The sequence below is a fragment of the Pristiophorus japonicus genome, chromosome 17 (assembly GCF_044704955.1).
Source record: "Pristiophorus japonicus isolate sPriJap1 chromosome 17, sPriJap1.hap1, whole genome shotgun sequence".
Lineage (NCBI taxonomy): Eukaryota > Metazoa > Chordata > Chondrichthyes > Pristiophoridae > Pristiophorus > Pristiophorus japonicus.
The window spans coordinates 128271722-128290229 of NC_091993.1; the positions used below are offsets into that span (position 1 = coordinate 128271722).

At 47.4% G+C, this 18508-nt stretch overlaps 1 protein-coding gene across 1 annotated transcript in view; it reads right to left on the bottom strand.

Annotated features, from left to right (window-relative positions):
- srgap2 (SLIT-ROBO Rho GTPase activating protein 2) overlaps nt 1–18508 on the bottom strand; it is a 233121-nt gene that overhangs the window by 107836 nt on the left and 106777 nt on the right. Inside the window, exon 2 of the mRNA XM_070859279.1 lies at nt 1718–1913. Coding sequence (XP_070715380.1) covers nt 1718–1913 — 196 coding nt within the window. The remainder of the gene's footprint in view (nt 1–1717; nt 1914–18508) is intronic.

The window sequence follows — 18508 nt, forward strand, 5'->3', positions numbered from 1 at the left end:
ATGAAATCTTAATAGCCCTCCCTTTGGCACTAGTTTCTGAATCTCACACTAACCCTTGGCCGACTTGGTTTCTCGAGGAACCTCTGGGTTAGTTGTTTCTGTCAAGAGATTGAGAGACAGCGAAGGAATCCATTCATAGACTGTGAGGCTGAACCTCCGTCATATAACATAGCCTTGGATCTAATCTCCTAATCTTCTCACGGACACGGTCTTTATTCTTTTCAGTGCATGTAAATAGACACGGCCGTTTATGTTGTGTCCTGCGATGGTGCGGTGATGTGCTGAGCTAATAATACCCAACATAAACCCACGGCTCAAGATCAGGGTCGAGGTGATGCAATGGCCTTTTAGCTGAGCTTTAAAAGTGGGACCATTGCAAGAAGGTTAGAATCATAGAAATAGAAACATAGAAAATTACAGCACGGAAGGCCATTCGGCCCATCGTGTCCACGCCAGTCGACCAAGAGCTACCCACTTTTCAGCTCTTGGTCCGTAACCCTGTAGGTTACGGCACTTCAGGCGCACATCCAGGTACTTTTTAAATGTGGTGAGGGTTTCTGCCTCTACCACCCTTTCAGGCAGAGAGTTCCAGACCCCCACCACCCTCTGGGTGGAAAAAATTCCCCTCAAATCCCCTCTAAACCTTCTACCAATTAATTTAAATCTATGCCCCATGATTGTTGACCCCTCTGCTAAGGGAAATAGGTCCTTCCTATCCACTCTATCCAGGCCCCTCATAATTTATACACCTCAATAAGGTCTCCCCTCAGCATCCCCTGTTCCAAAGAAAACAACTCCAGCCTATCCAATCTTTCCTCATAGTTTAGATTCTGCAGTCCCAGCAACATCCTGGTAAATCTCCTCTGTACCCTCTCCAGTGCAATCACATCTTTCCTGTAATGTGGTGACCAGACCTGCATGCAGTACTCCAGCTGTGACCTAACTAGTGTGAGAGATGAGAGGGTAAATGGAAAAAAAATTAGAAGCAAAAAATCTAGATGAGCAAGGACTGGCAAACGGAGTCAGGGCTGAGAGTAGGGATGGGAAATGCTTATACAACAATTTTAAATGTAAAACCGTGACACGGTATATAAGGGTGTATGTATGCCATATGCAAATTTAAAAATGATAATTGATAGTTTTTATATTTCAGGTTAAGCTTTGTGACATTTAAGTAGCTTTATCGCTTTAATATTAATGTTTTTTCAGCGTCACAGTATGCGACCTGAAATCTTTAAAGATGAAGCAGACGAGATCTGGAAGTTTGAGCACTACTGGCTGGAAGGTGGGTTTCTGCGGCACAATAACTTGTGTTTATATAGCACCTTTAACGTGGTCAAATGACCCAAGGCATTTCACAGGAGGGTTATCAGACGGCATCTTTTGTAATCTCGGTGTTGGTTCTGCATTCATTTGTTCAATTAACCTTTAATAAACCTGCAAGTGGTTAAACGCAGGTGTCCCCGAACTCACTGGGTACATAGATACAGGGCTGCAACCTCCATCTATATCGTCACAAAAATACATTGCCAACATCTTCAGCGTTACTGAAAATAACATGATTTTAAATTCACAGCATAGTCTGCAGTATCTAATCGTGGGGGTTTGGCAGGTGGGTGGGGGTTATATATAGAACAAATACCCGGGAGTAAGTTACAGCCTGGGATCTAAACGAGGGGTTTGGCGGGTCGCCAGGGTTATACGCTGTCCAACATACTTGAACTGCAGGTGGTCCTTGGTGCTCCTGGTTTTGGCCATGAAACGTTCAGCCAGCTTCTCCAGGTTCCGCGAGTAGTCCATCTCGATCTCGGACTTTTTCCGGAAGAAGTCCTGCAGGTCCTGAAGGAGCTGGACCCTGGCCTCGGACTGCTGGTCCAAACATTTCAGCTGTTCCAGTAGCTGTGCTCGGATCTCTGTGGCAAGACAAAGAAACACACCATGAAATCAACCAAACAGACATAAGAACATAATAGGAGCAGGAGTCGGCCATTTGGCCCCTCGAGCCTGCTCCGCCATTCAATAAGATCATGGCTGATCCGATCATTGACTCAGCTCCACTTCCCTGCCCGCTCCCCATAACCCTTTATTCCATTATCGCTCAAAAATCTGTCCATCTCCGTCTTAAATATATTTAATGTCCCAGCCTCCACAGCTCTCTGGGGCAGAGAATTCCACAGATTTACAACCCTCCGAAAGAAGAAATTCCTCCTCAACTCAGTTTTAAATGGGTGGCCCCTTATTCTGAGACTATGTCCCCCAGTTTTAGTTTCCTCTATGAGTGGAAATATCCTCTCTGCAACCACCCTGTCGAGCTCCCTCATTACCTTATACGTTTCGATAAGATCACCTCTCATTCTTCTGAACTCCAATGAGTATATGCCCAACCTGCTCAACCTATCTTCATAAGCCAACCCCCTCATCTCCAAAATCAACCAAGTGAACCTTCTCTGAACAGCCTCCAATGCAAGTATATCCCTCCTTAAATACAGAGACCAAAAATGTACGCAGTACTCTAGGTGTGGCCTCACCAATACCCTGTACAGTTGTAGCAGGACTTCGCTGCTTTTATACTCCATCCCCCTTGCAATAAACACGGGCAGTCAGACTCCGATCGGCTCGGTGCTCGCTCATTATTATGGCTTCTCATAACCGGGTCATTTTCTCTTAAAACCATTGCCAACAGGCAGCAACTCAGTGGGTGAGTCGCTTTGGTCCTGAGGATACCCCGGGGCACATCTGCCCTACTCTAATGTGTCAATAAGATCACTGCCAAAACACAATCTACCATACTGAGAAGGGACGTGTAGCTCAGGTCTCCATGTGTTGACGATAATTGTACACCGGCGGGACAACACACCACTCTCCTGTCCCCAGCCCAGCACCACCTCAGGAGTGTGGTCTGAACAGTGAGATACAACAGGAAAGCAGAATGATCACGAAGGATTTGACTGAAGACATATGTTGGCCATGGAGAATCAGGCACTACAGTCTGTTTCTGTCCTTTATGTCGGATTGTGACCTGAGCAAAGATCAGAACTTTACAATCGCATAAAACTCAAGCAGCAAAATAAACTTCTCCAAATACAGAAAAACATTTTCAAAAATCCTGTATATTTATGCACAAAAATCATCCTTTTCTGTCATCCCTCAGTCCAAGTTTAATTGTCACTGCCCTTGAAGAGGAATTGGGAAGCTTCAACAATGAGCTCCCATGTCTCTGGAATGACTTTACTTAAGGGCATCTTGTAGATTACAACTTTGAGGTAACAATACCACGCAATTATTTTCCTCTCATCAAAGAGGTTGGACCACGGATCTCCTGGGGCCTGCGTCGGGGCCTCTGCTCGGGGTTGGGCGGACAGCTTATTAACAAGTCATAGATTTTCTTTTCCCCTTTGAGGACGTTGCTAACGTAATGGAGACCAGAATTCCAGCAATGCGGCTGGAGAAAGTTGGCCATCAAGCACAATTTCCTCCCTCCCACACACAGCATTTAGTCGGTCTCCTGATTCTTCAAGCACAGACCAGAAAATCACCTCGTAAATAGAGAGAGATTTCCTTCCAAATGGGAATCAGCTCGATGTCTAGTCTGTTGTCATTAAGCAACAACACACACAGACACATCTACTGACTTTGTAACATTTTTGAAATCAAGGAAAACATTTTCACGCAGAGTTTAATAAAAAAAAACTGACTGAAAATGTTCAGCAGAATGTAAACAAAACAGTTAACTTCAAACAAAGCTTCAGGACAAGTGTGAAACTGAGAGCGCTAGCATGAGCTCCAGGGATTGTGAGGATGGTGGAACAGTGAAGGCCATGCAGCCTCTGGCGAGATGGTATGTGCTACTCTGAGCAGGTCTTCCCCAGCAGCCAACCACACCTTCCTGTCTCCAAACTCCATGACAACTTGCCTTCTCCGCAGGCAACAACGTGTTGAAAACCGCCCAGTCTTAAATGGGCAAAAAATTAGTTATTTGGGGTTTGTCGAGACTCAAAGTCCCCAAGTTCATCTGCCCCACCCCAAACAGACACCACAAATAAATACCTACTTTTCCTTCTGATTGCCCTTCTCTTTTCTTAACTGCAAGGGGGATGGAGTATAAAAGTAGGGAAGTCCTGCTACAACTGGTGAGACCACACCTGGAGTATTGCGTACAGTATTCGTCTCCTTATTTAAGAAGGGATATACTTACATTGAAGGCAGTTCAGAGAAGGTTGATTCCTGAGTTGAAGGAGTTGATTCTCATTGGTATACTCATTGGCGTTTAGAAGAATAAGAGGTGATCTTAATCAAATGTATAAGATTCGGAGGGGGCTTGACAGGGTAGATGCAGGGAGGATGATTCCCCTCGTGGGGGAATCTGAAACTAGGGGGCATAATCTCAGAATAAGGGGTCGCCCATTTAAAATGGAAATGAGGAAGAATTTCATCTCAGAGGGTTGTAAATCTGTGGAATTCTCTTTCCCAGAGAGCTGTGGAGGCTGAGTCACTGAATATATTTAAGGTGGAGAGAGACAGATTTTTGAAAGATAAGGGAGTCAAAGGTTATGGGGAGCGGGCAGGGAAGTGGAGTTGAGGCCAAGATCAGATCAGCCATGATCTTATTGAATGGCGGAGCAGGCTCGAGGGGCCGAATGGCCTACTCCTGCTCCTATTTCTTATGTTCTTATGTTAACCTTTCCACTTCCTTTGGGTAGAATTCAGAATACTCCCCGCTCAGATAACTACCATTGTCATTCAAGGTTACAATTCTGTACCTGGTAAGTTATTGGTTAGTTAGAATGATCATCTTCTCACTTTGGCACTTTCCGCAATGGGATTTTGTTTTCTCCCATGTCACATCTCGTCATTGATCCTTCTGAGATGTCTTTCCCCAGCGAATGGCCTCCCCCTTTCCCGACTACCTCCCCTCTTCTCCTTAAGGTGCCAATTCCTTGCTCATGCACAGGACCAAGGGTCCTAGCAGCACCCTCCAGTAACTCACTGAAATGACCTTTCTTCACGGTGTCGGCAGACTACCCGAGCATGGAGGGCATCACAGCGGAGACCAACTCTGTCAACTGCCATGCAAAAAAATGCAACAACCTGCTGGCCCATCAAAACTGTCCAACTCAGACATGGTCCCGTCTCTGTGCCCCGTCGACCCACCCTGCCAGTCACCCACTGTCACGAGAGAGGCAAACACAGAGAAAGATCCATTGGCCAATTCGGAAAAAAGGCTACAAAATCCCTCTGACTCCTGAATTTCCTATCGAACACTATTGAGGGAGCACCATCATGACAAGGGCTGCTGTGGTTCAAGGAGAAGGCCAAACACCACCATCCAAAGACAACTAGAGATGGTCAATAAAGGGGTGTCACTCACATCCCATGAACAAACAAAAAAAATTGGTTGAAAATAAACTTTGGGAGATCCGGAGGTGTATTGATAAAGTACAGAATAGGAGGAGGCCATTCAGCCCATCGTGCCTGTACAGGCTCATTGAAAGTGCTGCCCAATTTAGTTCCACACACAAGCTTTCTGCTCATAGCCCTGCAAATTAGTACTCATGTCCGATACATGTCTAACGTCCTTTGAAAGTTCCTATGGAATCTGATGCCACCAGCCTTTCAGATAGTGCGATCCAGATCATAACAACCCTCAGGCCTAACTTTGCCTAATTTGAACAATTAGCCTTTCAGGATCAGAAACAACCCAAAATGGCACCATATGCTGTTCTGACAGGTATTTGAAATAAAGGATCATTCAGCTGGTCCGATATGAACAAATACTGCAATTTAATCAGAAGCAGATGTTCAGAAGCTAAGATTAGCTTGATCGGGAAGTTCTAATTTTGAGGTCGACACAGATTGGACTGTCATTCCTTCAGGCCAATTCCAGCTCGTGTTTGGATTTGTTTTTTTGCTGTTGTTGTAATCAGAATCACTTTGCCGCTTCGAGGGCTGTGCCCAAGTCTACGGCTGGCAACCTCAGGCCTCTCTGGAGGCTCAGCTGACCCATGGGCTGGGGGGGACTGGAGGTCCTTCCCGTATATGGGACCTTTTTCCTGACAGTCTCAGCAGTGAGGGGCCAGCTCGCCACAGGGAGCTCAATCACGTGGGCGTTGTGGTTCTGTTACTTCCCTGAAATGGGTTTGGGCAAGTATCAAAGCACTTCCTCATAGCAGGAGAACACTGAAAACAATCCCTTTTAATTTGGCACGATTTAGCACTCTCGCTGCAACACATGCAATGATAATGTGGGGAATAGAAAAGTGACCTGCTGGTACAGAAAGAAACACTCGAGAGGTGGGCTGAGACACTGCATTGGAGCTCTGTGGAGCGAGCTTTACTCTGTATCTAACCCCCTGTACCTGCCCTGGGAGTGTTTGATGGGACAGTGTAGAGGGAGCTTTACTCTGTATCTAACCCCCTGTACCTGCCCTGGGAGTGTTTGATGGGACAGTGTAGAGGGAGCTTTACTCTGTATCTAACCCCCTGTACCTGGCCTGGGAGTGTTTGATGGGACAGTGTAGAGGGAGCTTTACTCTGTATCTAACCCCGTGCTGTACCTGCCCTGGGAGTGTTTGATGGGACAGTGTAGAGGGAGCTTTACTCTGTATCTAACCCCGTGCTGTACCTGCACTGGGAGTGTTTGATGGGACAGTGTAGAGGGAGCTTTACTCTGTATCTAACCCCATGCTGTACCTGGCCTGGGAGTGTTTGATGGGACAGTGTAGAGGGAGCTTTACTCTGTATCTAACCCTCTGTACCTGCCCTGGGAGTGTTTGATGGGACAGTGTAGAGGGAGCTTTACTCTGTATCTAACCCCGTGCTGTACCTGCCCTGGGAGTGTTTGATGGGACAGTGTAGAGGGAGCTTTACTCTGTATCTAACCCCGTGCTGTACCTGCACTGGGAGTGTTTGATGGGACAGTGTAGAGGGAGCTTTACTCTGTATCTAACCCCATGCTGTACCTGGCCTGGGAGTGTTTGATGGGACAGTGTAGAGGGAGCTTTACTCTGTATCTAACCCTCTGTACCTACCCTGGGAGTGTTTGATGGGGACAGTGTAGAGGGAGCTTTACTCTGTATCTAACCCCCTGTACCTGCCCTGGGATGTTTGATGGGACAGTGTAGAGGGAGCTTTACTCTGTATCTAACCCCCTGTACCTGCCCTGGGAGTGTTTGATGGGACAGTGTAGAGGGAGCTTTACTCTGTATCTAACCCTCTGTACCTGCCCTGGGAGTGTTTGATGGGACAGTGTAGAGGGAACTTTACTCTGTATCTAACCTGTGCTGTACCTGCCCTGGGAATGTTTGATGGGGCAGTGTAGAGGGAGCTTTACTCTGTATCTAACCCGTGCTGCACCTGCCCTGGGAGTGTTTGATGGGACAGTGTAGAGGGAGCTTTACTCTGTATCTAACCCCGTGCTGTCCCTGCCCTGGGAGTGTTTGATGGGACAGTGTAGAGGGAGCTTTACACTGTATCTAACCCCGTGCTGTACCTGCCCTGAGAGTGTTTGATGGGACAATGTAGAGGGAGTTTTACTCTGTATCTAACCCTTACCCAAAATGCCCCCTAAAATTGACAAATATTCCATACTCGAGTTTTAACATCCCTCACCTTGACGAGTATAAAATTCACAAAAAAAAAAACACTTGTCTGCCCAGCTCCCCAATGCCAGACATGTGACTCTCATCAGTTGGGGACTTTGGAGTCAGGGTATTGTGGGAGATGGGGAATGACAATGATTAGTGGATGATCACCCCGGCACTGTTAGTTGTAATGGCTATGCGCATTGAGCTGGGGTAGCTCACTGCCCTGCTCACAATAACACGAGACCCCGGGAAGGAGTGGGGAGAGTTTCACCTTGAACACAGGCCAGCAAGAATCAGCAACGTGAACAACTCCCTCCATGCAATCACAGTAAACCAGACAGAAGATCTCTCAATGGGCCCAATTTAATCAGATGACAAGACTCACAAAGTTCATAACTCTGCTAACTTGGTGATTCTGCACAAGACTCAGGAGTTCCCCTCCGCAATCAACCCAGATTCCAATCTTTCACACAGCAACCCCGTGTGATGGGCAGTGACCGTGGTGATGTTGGGAATCGCTGACAAAATAGAATTGTATAGCACATTCAGCCCATCCTGCCTGTGCCGTCTCTGTGAAAGAAGGATCCAATTAGTCCCACATCCCGGCTCTTTCCCCATAGCCCAGGAAATGTTCTTCTTTTCAAGTAGTTATCCAATTCCCGTCTGAAAGTTATTTAATCTGCTCCCACCGCCCTTTCAGGCTGCGTCACCCATTTCATTAGATAAAAAGAATCAAGAGTTTTAAATACCTTTACAAAGGCGTACATACAAGGTCTTTATTCCCGAATGTTTCATTCTCTCTTGTGCGTCTTCACAAAAATCCAATTGCCTTCCACCCCACACACACACACGAGATCTAAAGAGGACAGACTGATGCACCAAGACCCAGTGGGGAGATGGTCCCTCCCACGTCCATTCTGAGCACCATTCTCTCAGGTTTCAGTTTCACATTCATCAGGAGATTACAACTTCCTCAGTCGAGTAGCTGGTTATGGGGGGGGTAGGGGTGGCGGGGGAGAGAAATTAACAAAGCGAGAGGGAACGCTTCCAAAACTAAAACTGTTCAGCAAGCACATCGAAAGTCAGCCACAAATACCAGCACTCAGCTGAATTCTGCTCAGGATCACAGCCCAAAATAAAAAACCCAGTCAAATCCCCCCATTTTTACGCATCACAGGGTAAAATTCCCAGGTCATATGAGGAACTTGAGGAATCTCCCCACTCGAAGATGGACCCAAGGGACTGAACCTGGAAATATTATCAAGTGAATAAAGAATCTTAAATGATTTTGTGACTAAAGAGGACTACAGAATGAGGAATTGTCATTCGGTCCATCAGCTCCCTCCTCCCACAGCCCATGTACACTCTCCCCTATCACAGACCCTACCCACCCACTGAATCCCCTCCCCCAGCCCATACACTCTCCCCTATCACAGACCCTACCCACCCATTGAATCCCCTCCCCCAGCCCATGCACACTCTCCCCTATCACTGACCCTACCCACCCATTGAATCCCCTCCCCCAGCCCATGCACACTCTCCCCTATCACTGACACTACCCACCCATTGAATCCTCTCCCACAGCCCATGTACACGCTCCCCTATCACTGACACTACCCACCCATTGAATCCCCTCCCCCAGCCCATGTACACTCTCCCCTATCACAGACCCTACCCACCCATTGAATCCCCTCCCCCAGCCCATGCACACGCTCCCCTATCACTGACTCTACCCACCCATTGAATCCTCTCCCACAGCCCATGTACACTCCCCTATCACAGATCCTACCCACCCATTGAATCCCCTTCCCCAGCCCATACACACTCTCCCCTATCACTGACTCTACCCACCCATTGAATCCCCTCCCACAGCCCGCGTACACACTACTTTGTCATGGACTCTACTCCACCCTGGTCTGAATGTTTTAGGCAAATTGGAAGCTGGACTGGAGAAATTTGAAATTGGGAAAGGTGACACACAGAGCCCAATAGTGATGACACATTTAAAGAGCTGGTTGAATATGGGATGGCAGTTTGAGAATATGGAGGAGCTCAGGGTTGTGGACAGTGAGTTTAACTACTTTTACACAGAGGTTGGTGAATGTGGAGGTAAACAGGTATTTGGCAGAGAAAGTAATTGACGGGTAGGAGAGCAAGTAATGCAAGGGAGTTCCCATCTTTGGGACGAACCAGATTAGACCAAAATAGAAACATAGAAAATAGGTGCAGGAGTAGGCCATTCGGCCCTTCGAGCCTGCACCGCCATTCAATGAGTTCATGGCTGAACATGCAACTTCAGTACCCCATTCCTGCTTTCTCGCCATAACCCTTGATCCTCCTAGTAGTAAGGACGACATCTAACTCCTTTTTGAATATATTTAGTGAATTGGCCTCAACAACTTTCTGTGGTAGAGAATTCCACAGGTTCACCACTCTCTGGGTGAAGAAGTTTCTCCTCATCTCGGTCCTAAATGGCTTACCCCTTATCCTTAGACTGTGACCCCTGGTTCTGGACTTCCCCAACATTGGGAACATTCTTCCTGCATCTAACCTGTCTAAACCCATCAGAATTTTAAATGTTTCTATGAGATCCCCTCTCATTCGTCTGAACTCCAGTGAATACAAGCCCAGTTGATCCAGTCTTTCTTGATATGTCAGTCCCGCCATCCCAGGAATCAGTCTGGTGAACTTTCGCTGCACTCCCTCAATAGCAAGAATGTCCTTCCTCAAGTTAGGAGACCAAAACTGTACACAATACTCCAGGTGTGGCCCCACCAAGGCCCTGTACAACTGTAGTAACACCTCCCTGTCCCTGTACTCAAATCCCCTCGCTACAAAGGCCAACATGCCATTTGCCCTCCCAACTGTCTGCTGCACCTGCTTGCCAACCCTCAATGACTGATGTACCATGACACCCAGGTCTCGTTGCACCTCTTCCAATCCTGTCCATTCCCATCCTTCTGTCTGGCCCTGAAATTCCAGAAAAACCATTTTATCCATATTCACGGCTACCCCCTTGACCTTGCAATCTCTCGTGGCCTTGCTGTTCCAACCTTATCAATTAAAGATAAAGCCATGTCTGACTATTTTCTTGTATCGCTCTCGACCCATATCCTACTTCCCCAATTCAAACCTACTTCCTTCTGCACCTGCCCCTGAAAATAAACTCTCCAAACTCTCTTACAACTGCACTTACCAACTCAAAACTGCCCAACCTTTGGCCCTCTTTTAACAATGACATTTCTACAGCCACCGATCTGCTCAACCACACCATCACCACCTCCTTTGATTCCCTAGTCCTCGTTAGAAAGATTACTGTCTCCCACGCTGGCCGTTCCCCTGGTACGGCCCTCATCTTCACTCCCTCAAGTCAAAGGGCGCAGACTTGAACGGATGTGGCGGACAACTGGTTTAGCCATTCACCGTCAGATCTGGCTCGAACACATAAAACAATATCGGTTCCTACTCTTGTCTACAAAAACTGCTCACTATTCTAGGATCATTCTGGGTTGCAAAAATGCCCCCAGCTACTATTTTCTACTGTTAACTGTCTCCTTAAACCCCTCTCCCCTGTCTCCACCACACTCACCTCCAACAACAAATGTGAGGATCTCATGGACTTCTTTGACTCAAAGATTGAGACCGTCCGTCCAGCTGCCTCTGCGAGTTGCCTTCCTTCTCCGAGCCCACAGGGTCAAACTTCATCTGAGGCTCCCACCTGCCCTAGCCCTAAACTCACATCTTCCTCCAGTTTCTCTTTGATCTCCCCTCTTGATCTCTCCAAACTTATCTTGTCCATGAAACCCACTTCCTGCTCCCTTAACCCACTTCCTGCTCCCTTAACCCACTTCCTGCTCCCTTAACCCACTTCCTGCTCCCTTAACCCAATTCCTGCTCCCTTAACCCAATTCCCATTAAACTGTTGACCACCCAACTTCCTTTTTTGGCTCCCATGTTAGCTGACATTGTTAACAGTTCTCTCTCCCCAGGTACTGTCGCCCTCTCCTTCAAATCTGCTTCATCACCCCTCTCCTCAAAAAACCAACCCATGACCCCACTTTGCTTGCTAGCTATCGCCCCATCTCCAACCTCTCTTTCCCATCCAAAGTATTTGAATGTGTTGTCGCCATCAAATCCATGACCATCTTTCCATGAATTCAATGTTTGAATCCCTTCAATCCGGTTTCCGTCATTGCCACAGTACCGAAACTGCTCTCATCAAAGTCACAAATTACATCCTTTGTGAGTGTGACAAAAGTAAACTATCCCTCCTCGGCCTTCTGGACCTGTCTGCAGCCTTTGACACAGGTGACCACGCCATCCTCCTCCAACGCCACTCCACCATGGTCCAGCTGGGTGGGACTGCACTCACCTGGTTCCATTCTTATCTATCTAATCGTAGCCAGAAAATCTCCAGCAATGGCCTCTCTTCCCACTCCCGCATCGTTATCTCTGGTGTCCCCCAAGGATCTATCCTTGGCCCCTCCTATTTCTCATCTATATGCTGCCCCTTGGTGATATCATCCGAAAACACAGAGTCAGTTTCCACATGTACGCAGACGACACCCAGCTCTACCTCTCCACCACTTCTCTCGACCCCTGCTTGGTCTCTAAATTGTCAGATTGCTTGTCCGACATCCAGTACTGGATGAGCAGAAATTTTCTCCAATTAAAATTGGGAAGACCGAAGCCATTATCTTTGGTCCCCACCACAAACTGCGTTCCCCAGCCACTGACTCCATCCCTCTCCCCAGCATCTATCTGAGGGTGAACCAGACTGTTCATAACCTCTGTGTCATATTTGACCCTGAAATGAGTTTCCAGACACATATCCACGGCATGACTAAAACCAACATTTTCCACCTCCGTAACATTGCCCGCCTCCGCCCTGCCTCAGCTCTTCTGCTGCTGAAACCCTCATTCATGTCTTTGTTACCTCTAGACTTGACTACTCCAACTCACTCCTGGCCAGCCTCCAACATTCTGCACTACGTAAACTTGAGGTCATCCAAAACTCAGCAGCCCGTGTCCAAACTCACACCAAGTCTCGATCAGCCATCACCCCTGTGCTCACTGCCCCGTGTCCTAACTCACACCCAGTCACAATCAGCCATCACCCCTGTGCTCACTGCCCAGTGTCCTAACTCACACCCAGTCCCACTCACCCATCACCCCCTGTGCTCACTGCCCCGTGTCCTAACTCACACCAAGTCACAATCAGCCATCACCCCTGTGCTCACTGGCCTACATTGGCTCCCAGTTAAACAATGCCTCAATTTCAAAATTCTCATCCTTGTTTACAAATCACTCCATGGCCTCGCCCCCTCCCTATCTCTGTAATCTCCATCAGCCTCACAACCCCACAAGATGGTTGCGCTCTTCAAATTCTGGCCTCTTGAGCATCCCTCATAACTGCTCAACCATCGGTGGCCATGCCTTCAGCTTCCTGGGCCCCAAGCTCTGGAACTCCTTCCCTAAACCTCTCCGCCTCTCTTTCCTCCTTTAAGACGCTCCTTAAAACCTACCTCTTTAAACAGATCAACTGCCTTAATTTCTTCTTTTGTGGCTCGGTGTCAAATGTATCTGTTTTGTCTTGTAACACTCCTGTGAAGTGCCTTGGGATGTTTTACTATGTTAAAGGCGCTATATAAATAAAAGTTATTATGATCTGTACATTCATCTTTGACCAGCTTTCTTGGTATGACATTTCAATGACCCAGCAATGCAGGGAGTTGGGGTTAACACACACACAACAGTGGTTTTGGTTTTTGCTAAGTCTACAAAAAGATCCCAGGACTTATTTAGTTTAGTTTATTTTGAACCTTTCAACAAGGTGGAGTCAGAAATTCAATTAATTCTAAGCATAGTGGTCATTGTCTGTGGGTGTGGAAAAGGTAATATTGTTGCAGTGGGTCTCCTTAACAATTTATGGGCAGGACAGGGAGAAGGACCAAAGAAAGAATGAAGGAACTTTCATTTATATAGTGTGCCATCAGATCCTCAAGGTGTTCCAAAACACTCCACAAATAATAAAGTACTTTTGAAGTGTCAATAGTGATTGAATGTGGGTGAGCCAGTCAGGCAATTTGTGCACAGCAAGCTCCCACACACAGCAGATGAGATAAATGAAGAGTTAATGTCGTTGTGGGAGGAATGTTGGCTCGGAGGGGGATAAAAGTGTGTGGGGCAGGGGGGGGGGGGGAAAAGAGAGATAAAAGTATGTGTGGGGGAGGGGCAGGTGGGGGATAAAAGTGTGTGCGTGGGGGGGGGGGGGGGGCAGTGGGGAGGAGTAGATTGAGAGTTCAGAAGCAGAGCATACCCATGGAAAATAAATGGCTAGATCAGGGTTTTCAAAATATTTTAAAAAGCTGTGTGGGATAAAACAGGAAATCCTGATGACCTGAGCAAGGAAGGGGTCATCTACAAAGAAAAATAACAGCAAAAACTGAAAAGGGCAACACCCCAAAGCTGAAGTACTTGTTAATGCTGGTCTGCCCGTGATTATCACGGTCCATGTCAGAGCGTCTCTATCTGTGGGTCCCTGCGACTTCCAATCCTATTCCCAGTCGGATATTTATCCACTACTTTTCTAAAGCAGTTAATCTGCACGACATTCCCGGGCGACTGTTCCAGGGTCATCTCTCCACACACAAGATTCCTTTCTTTCCATCTCTAGTCTTGCTTCACACTGGCTAATATTGCACCGTTTCCTCGCTGTGGCTCGGGGGTGGGTGAGGAGGAGGAGTGCTGACCACTTGGCCAAGATACTGGAAGATACCCAGCACCTGTGGAACCATAAAGCAAAGTTTGCAGTTACAGGAGCCCGTACCACATTCTCAGCAAGTTCCAATGACACCCAATCAATTACTGACTGAGTGAAGTGCAAACACAGCAGCAATGTGCCACAAGTGGCAAATAAAATGAGTGACTAGTTCATCTGTTTTGGGCTGTGTTGTTGAGGGGGAAATGTTGGCTCGAACTTCGGGAGAACATCCAACTCTTTCTCAAATAGCCCCATGTCCACCTGAATGGGCAGACGGGGCCCCGGTGCCCCTCCGGCACTGCAGCACTCCCTCAGTATTACACTCGAGTGTCAGCCGAGATTATGTGCTCCACTCCATGGTGGGGCTTAAACCAACAACCTTGTGACTCAGAGGTGATGGAGCTACCATTGAGCCAAGGCTGACAGTATCTTCAGCAGACAGGAAACAGATGCTCAGAAATTCTGGTGCAGACAGGCTGACTTCAAACAGCTTTGGGTTCATCCAAAAATCTCACGTGTGCTGCGATAGTTTATAAAAAGATGCAAGTGGGAGGGAGTAAATGCAAATGGACACAGGCAGAGAATTTGCAAAAATGTCTTGAACTTCACTCTTGCAGCTCATGGCTCCTTGGGTCCTGATTGAGCGACCTCCACTTGTTCTTTAAACTCTGCATTCAGGTCAAAGTCATAAAATTATGCAACGGAAAAGGTCGGGTGGTTATATTTACACACAGACAGCACACACACACACACCCGAGCTAGTGCAAACTGCACGAGTAACGCGGGTCAGAGTGGGCGGCCAAATAACAGGATATTCTGCTCTCATCACAGCCTAACCCGCGACAGACTTACAATTGGTTTCTCTTGTAGGTGTCAAACTGTGGCTCGGTGGGTTTCACACTCCCCTCCGAGACAAAAGGTCATAGTTTTCAAGCCCCACCCCAGGGACTTGAGCAGTTATCCAGGCTGACACATCAGTGCAGTGCTGGGGGAGACGAGATGAGTAAACTGAGGCATTGTACGTCTGTTCAGGTGGACATAAGAAATACCAAGGAGACTAATTGAAGAAGAGATGCTTAATTCTCCTGCTGTCCTGGCCAACATTTATCCCCCACACATTGTGGCCGGAATTTTGCCAACCTCGATGGGTCCAGTCAGGGCGGTGTCTGTGGGGGTCGCGACCCGCTGCCGGCTCCATCCTGCTGTTACCCATTAAACAAATAAGTTGCCATGTTTGCATCCACAACTGTAACACTGGGAAGCATTTTGTGACATCCTGAGACTAAAGTGGGTGGCAGTGTGAGCTGTGAGGAGGATGCTATGAGGCTGCAGGGTGACTTGGACAGGTTAGGTGAGTGGGCAAATGCATGGCAGATGCAATATAATGTGGATAAATGTGAGGTTATCCACTTTGGTGGCAAAAACACGAAGGCAGACCATTATCTGAATGGCAGCAGATTAGGAAAAGGGGAGGTGCAATGAGACCTGGGTGTCATGGTTCATCAGTCATTGAAAGATGGCATGCAGGTACAGCAGGCAGTGAAGAAAGCAAATGGTATGTTGGCCTTCATAGCTAGGGGATTTGAGTATAGGAACAGGGAGGTCTTACTGCAATTGTACAGGGCCTTGGTGAGGCCCCACCTGGAATATTGTGTTCAATTTTGGTCTCCTAATCTGAGGAAGGACGTTCTTGCTATTGAGGGAGTGCAGCGAAGGTTCACCAGATTGATTCCTGGGATGGCTGGACTGACATATGAGGAGAGACTGGATCAACTGGGCCTTTATTCACTGGAGTTTAGAAGGATGAGAGGGGATCTCATAGAAACATAAAAGATTCTGATGGGATTGGACAGGTTAGATGCGGGAAGAATGTTCCCGATGTTGGGGAAGTCTAGAACCAGGGGACACAGTCTTTGGATAAGGGGTAAGCCATTTAGGACTGAGATGAGGAGAAACTTCTTCACTCAGAGAGTGGTTAACCTGTGGAATTCCCTACCACAGAGTGTTGTTGATGCCAGTTCATTGGATATATTCAAGAGGGAGTTTGATATGGCGCTACGGCTAAAGAGATCAAGGGGTATGGAGAGAAAGCAGGAAAGGGGTACTGAGGGAATGATCAGCCATGATCTTATTGAATGGTGGTGCAGGCTCAAAGGGCCAAATGGCCTACTCCTGCATCTATTTTCTATATTTCTAAGGACATGAAAGGTGCTATATAAATGCAAGGTGTTTGTCTTGCTGGGGAGCAACACTTGGGAGATGGGTCTGTCCCAGCATGCACAGCAAGATGGAAACATCTGTACTGAACCTGAAGGAACATCTGCCTCCAGCTAGAAGACACAGGACAGCCTGGAATTGGCAACACACAGATTGAAGAAGATAATCTGAGAGGACAAACATTCACCCAATATACAAACTGGCAGCACAGGGGCTCTGTGCCTCCATCTCCTGCCTGGCAGCTTTGGGAAGTTACCAGAGTCAAGACATAGATTTACAGTTAGAGTGAGGCGGACTAACTAACCGAAAACAGAGAGTCGGGATAAATGCGTCATTTTCCGGTTGGCAAACAGTAACTAGTGGGGTGTCGCAGGGATCGGTGCTGGGGCCTCAACTATTTACAATTTATATTAATGACTTGGATAAAAGGACCGAGTGTAATGTAGCCAAGTTTGCTGATGATACAAAGATGGGTGGGAAAGCAAATTGTGAGGAGGACACAACAAGGATATAGACAGGCTCAGTGAGTGGGAAAAAATTTGGCAGATAGAGTATAATGTAGGAAAATGTGAGGTTATGCACTTTGGCAGAAAAAATAAAAAGCAAATTATAATTTAAAGCGAGAAAAATTGCAAAGTGCTGCAATACAGAGGGACTTGGGGGTCCTTGAGCATGAAAAACAAAACGTTAGTGTGCAGGTACAGCAAGTGATCAGGAAGGCAAATGGAATGTTGGCCTTTATTGCAAGGGGGATAGAGTATAAAAGCAGAGAAGTCCTGCTACAACTGTACAGGGTATTGGTGAGGCCACACCTGGAGTACTGCGTGCAGTTTTGGTCTCCGCATTTAAGGAAGGATATACTTGCATTGGAGACTGTTCAGAGAAGGTTCACTCGGTTGATTCTGGAGATGAGGGGGTTGACTTATGAAGATAGGTTGAGTAGGTTGGGACTCTACTCAATGGAGTTCAGAAGAATGAGAGGTGATCTTATCGAAATATATAAGATTCTGAGGGGGCTTGACAAGGCGGATGCAGAGAGGATATTTCCACTCATAGGGGAAACTAAAACTAGGGGACATAGTCTCAGAATAAGGAGCCGCCTATTTAAAACTGAGATGAGGAGGAATTTCTTCTCTCAGAGGGTTGTAAATCTGTGGAATTCTCTGCCCCAGAGAGCTGTGGAGGCTGGAACATTGAATATATTTAAGACGGAGATGGACAGATTTTTGAGCGATAAGGGAACAAAGGGTTATGAGGAACGGGCAGGGAAGTGGAGCTGAGTCAATGATCAGATCAGCCATGATCTTATTGAATGGTGGAGCAGGCTCGAGGGGCCAAATGGTCTACTCTTGCTCCTATTTCTAATGTTTCTTATGTTTCTAGGGGGAGAGGGGAAGGGGATGGGCGAGGAGGGGGAAAGGGGGAGTGTGGAAAGGGAAAGGGGTGGGTGAGGAAGCGAGAGAGGTTGAGGTGGGATGAGGGGAAGGGGTGAGTGGGGGTATTGTGAGGAGGGGAAGGGGTGAGTGGGGGTATGGAGAGGAGGGGGGTGGGGGGTGAGAAATGGGAGGAGAAGGATAGGGGAGGAAGGTGCAAGCGAAGACCGTGGCCCTTAACAAAACAAGTTAGTTAGTGAGTGACCTCGGCGAACAGAACACAGGTGCGCCTCCACACGCGGAGTAGTTTTGTTGGAGGGCGATGGTTGAAGGGCATTCCATTAAATGGTGTACAGGTACCACAGGCTGAGATCTATTTATACTGAGATTGTGGTGTCCTCAGAGACAAGTTGGTTCCGTTACTGAGCCCCTTTGGGAGAGTGGTAAATTATCTATTGTTGGATGTCTCCTCACTAAAATAACCATGAGACAGACGACCACACCGAAGGTTTGCTGCCTCCTGATCTCGGCGGCGATGGAGCGCGAGAACGCGAGCGTGAGCATGCGAGATT